Raw genomic sequence first — 2,735 nt, 5'->3', positions numbered from 1 at the left:
AGTGATACCACCGGCCATTTTAATATGTTTAAACAATTTTTTAATCCCAGCGCTGCACCGCACGTCAAGAGTAAAGTACCTCTAAACAGCCAGTACTAGCCGACTTTTCGGCATTAACCGACAGTACTGCGATAATACCGTAAACTCTTATGTAGGTTTCAACGCAAGTTTACCTACATAAGTCTTCGGTACTATCGCAGTACTGTCGAATAAAGCCGAAAAGTCAGCCAGTACTGTCTGTTTAGAGGTACTTTACTCTCGACATGCGGTGCAGCGCTGGGATTAAAAAATCGTTTAAACATATTAAACGAGGAGTACTCGGATCGAAACCTATATAAGTCTTCGGTACTATCGCAGTACTGTCGAATAAAGCCGAAAAGTCGGCCAGTACTGGCTGTTTAGAGGTACTTTACTCTTGACGTGCGGTGCAACGCTGGGATTAAAAAATTGTTTAAACATATTAAAATGGCCAGTGGTATCACTAAAACTTATCAGAAACTATAGAACTCTTCGAGTACTAAAAAGCGGCACAAAAAAAAATTAATTTTTTGAAACTTGAGGTGCTAGCACTTTTTTTTTAAATTTATTTAAAAATATTTACTGACCGGAACTCTTGTTTTAATCAGGAACTCTAGTACTCTTCGAGTATTGTAAGATTCCGTAAAAAAAATCGACTTTCACGAATCTTGCGATGCCACGCGAAGTTAGCACCGCATATTTTTATTAAAAAAATTTATTAAAAAAAATTTTTGACCTAAATCAACGGTACTATTAATAAAATTTCCGATTTTTGAAGTAGAGGTACTAACTTCGCAGAGACCTTACGAAACTGTTGCGTCAGCTCTTCCTTCGTTTCCGCCCATGTAACGGCTAGCTGAGGCCGTGTATCGTACCATTGGTGAGCGTGCCCTTTTAATCTGCTTGGAATTAGCCTCATGATCGCTCGGCCATCGCAACCGTACTGCGCGGATAGCTCATCCACGTGCTTGATCCATTTGTCGATCATCAAATCATCCTTCTCCGGATCAAATGGAGAAATCATTAACTCGTCCCCTCGATAGATACACGAACCATGTCCGTGCGAACGCTGATCCAAACTATCCATCATGCGCTCTAACCTCTCAAAGCGCGTATCTTTCCTCTTTCTCTCGTCAGTTCGTGACGGAGAAGACCATCGTCGCTTCTTAGGGTGCGTTCCGAGTTGTACGCATGAAGCGCATGATGTATTGTTTTATCCTTCTTTATTATTTGGTGAATATCAAGGACAAATGATGCATCATGCACTTCATGCGAAACTCGGAACGCACCCTTAGTCTCACAATCAGACGAATCGCTTTCGGAATCGTCACGATTTGTGGCGTCCCATCGTTCGGGCCTCGATCAGCGACCATGAAAACCCTTTAAGGAGGTAGTCGAGTAAATTGAAAATTTTACGAAAATTCTAAAAAAAATTAGCATATGTGTTGATCGTATGCATAACAATCGTTCCTTAAAATTTCAGATGTAACCACAGGATAAACGAAATATTTCGTTTCAAAGTTCACGAATTTAACATGTAAGCCCTATTCCATGCCCCGTCATGAAACGCACATTAAATTTGATATGAAAAGGATCGGAATTTACGAACTTTTTAAAAAATTGATATGTTGTATATAATAATGTTAGCAATGATATAAACAAAATTGGTGACTCGTAGCCACATACTTTTTTAATAAAAGCGATATGAAAATAATGATATTCGTCAGAAGAAGAGGGGGTTGCGTACATGTGGCAACGTCGCTCATCGATTCAACCGAACGGAATCTCCCACATGGCATATTATGACACATCATACATAACCAAAACAAGTGTTTTTCTGAATTATGCGGATAAAATATTGTAAAAAAACTGGAATGTGAATTATAAGTTACAGTGATAGGTATGTTTTGGGAAACAGGACGTTGCCACATCTTTGTCAACACGAATGGTACAGGACAATGAGTGTGTGCATGAAGCGATCTCATTGGCCAATGCTGTATCATTGCATCAAAAAGTTTAGCCGTTTGTACACGAACTAACTTTTGGAAGTGACTGTCACTCGACTACCTCCTTAATACTACATTTCGCTGAAATCGGAAGATTTTTAGCACTTCCGTCCGTCATATTGGTTCAACCATTTTAAATTTTCAATTTTGGATTCGAAATCAGCGACCTCGAAAACCCTTTAATGTTACATTTCACCGCAAGATGGACTCGTTTTCCGTAAGGAGAAAATGACGCGGATCCCTATAAATAGGCATATGTAAATGAAATCAGTCACTTACTCTCAGCTTGATCAGAGTGTGCTAGTAGAGTCTCTGAAAGCGCTTTTTTTTTTAAATAAAGTTATTAATAGTTAGTTTCTGTGATGCATATTCGTTTTCTGCATTTTGTATCTCGCCGAAACGCGGATATATAGAAGATCTTAGCACTACTCAGCATTACTGAACATTTCTGCACTACTACTGGTATAGTAGTACAGTAGTGCTGTAGTACAGTAGTGCCTCAAAATACTCCTAGTCAAGGTTGTTAAAAAAACATGTTTTTTTTATTTTAAACAAAAAACATTGTTTTTTTTATTTGGTACAATGTTTTCTGTTTTATTTTGTGTTTTTTTAAGCAACTAAAAAAACATGTTTTAAACAAGAAAAAAACATGTTTTGTTTTGTTTAAAATGTTTTTTTTGTTGCTTAAACAAGTAAAAATTATTGTGTGAA

General features: G+C 37.6%; 1 protein-coding gene across 1 annotated transcript in view; it reads right to left on the bottom strand.

The window, feature by feature from the left end:
• Positions 1–754: 754 nt before the first annotated feature.
• The window catches only part of LOC108762480 (uncharacterized), a 3,966-nt gene continuing 1,985 nt past the window's right edge, over positions 755–2,735 (bottom strand). Inside the window, exon 4 of the mRNA XM_018509500.1 lies at positions 755–1,097. Coding sequence (XP_018365002.1) covers positions 755–1,097 — 343 coding nt within the window. The remainder of the gene's footprint in view (positions 1,098–2,735) is intronic.

Source organism: Trachymyrmex cornetzi, unplaced genomic scaffold (assembly GCF_001594075.2).
Source record: "Trachymyrmex cornetzi isolate Tcor2-1 unplaced genomic scaffold, Tcor1.1 scaffold302, whole genome shotgun sequence".
NCBI lineage: Eukaryota > Metazoa > Arthropoda > Insecta > Hymenoptera > Formicidae > Trachymyrmex > Trachymyrmex cornetzi.
The sequence above is the reverse complement of the archived record's forward strand: the minus strand, read 5'-3'. Positions and strand labels throughout refer to the sequence as shown.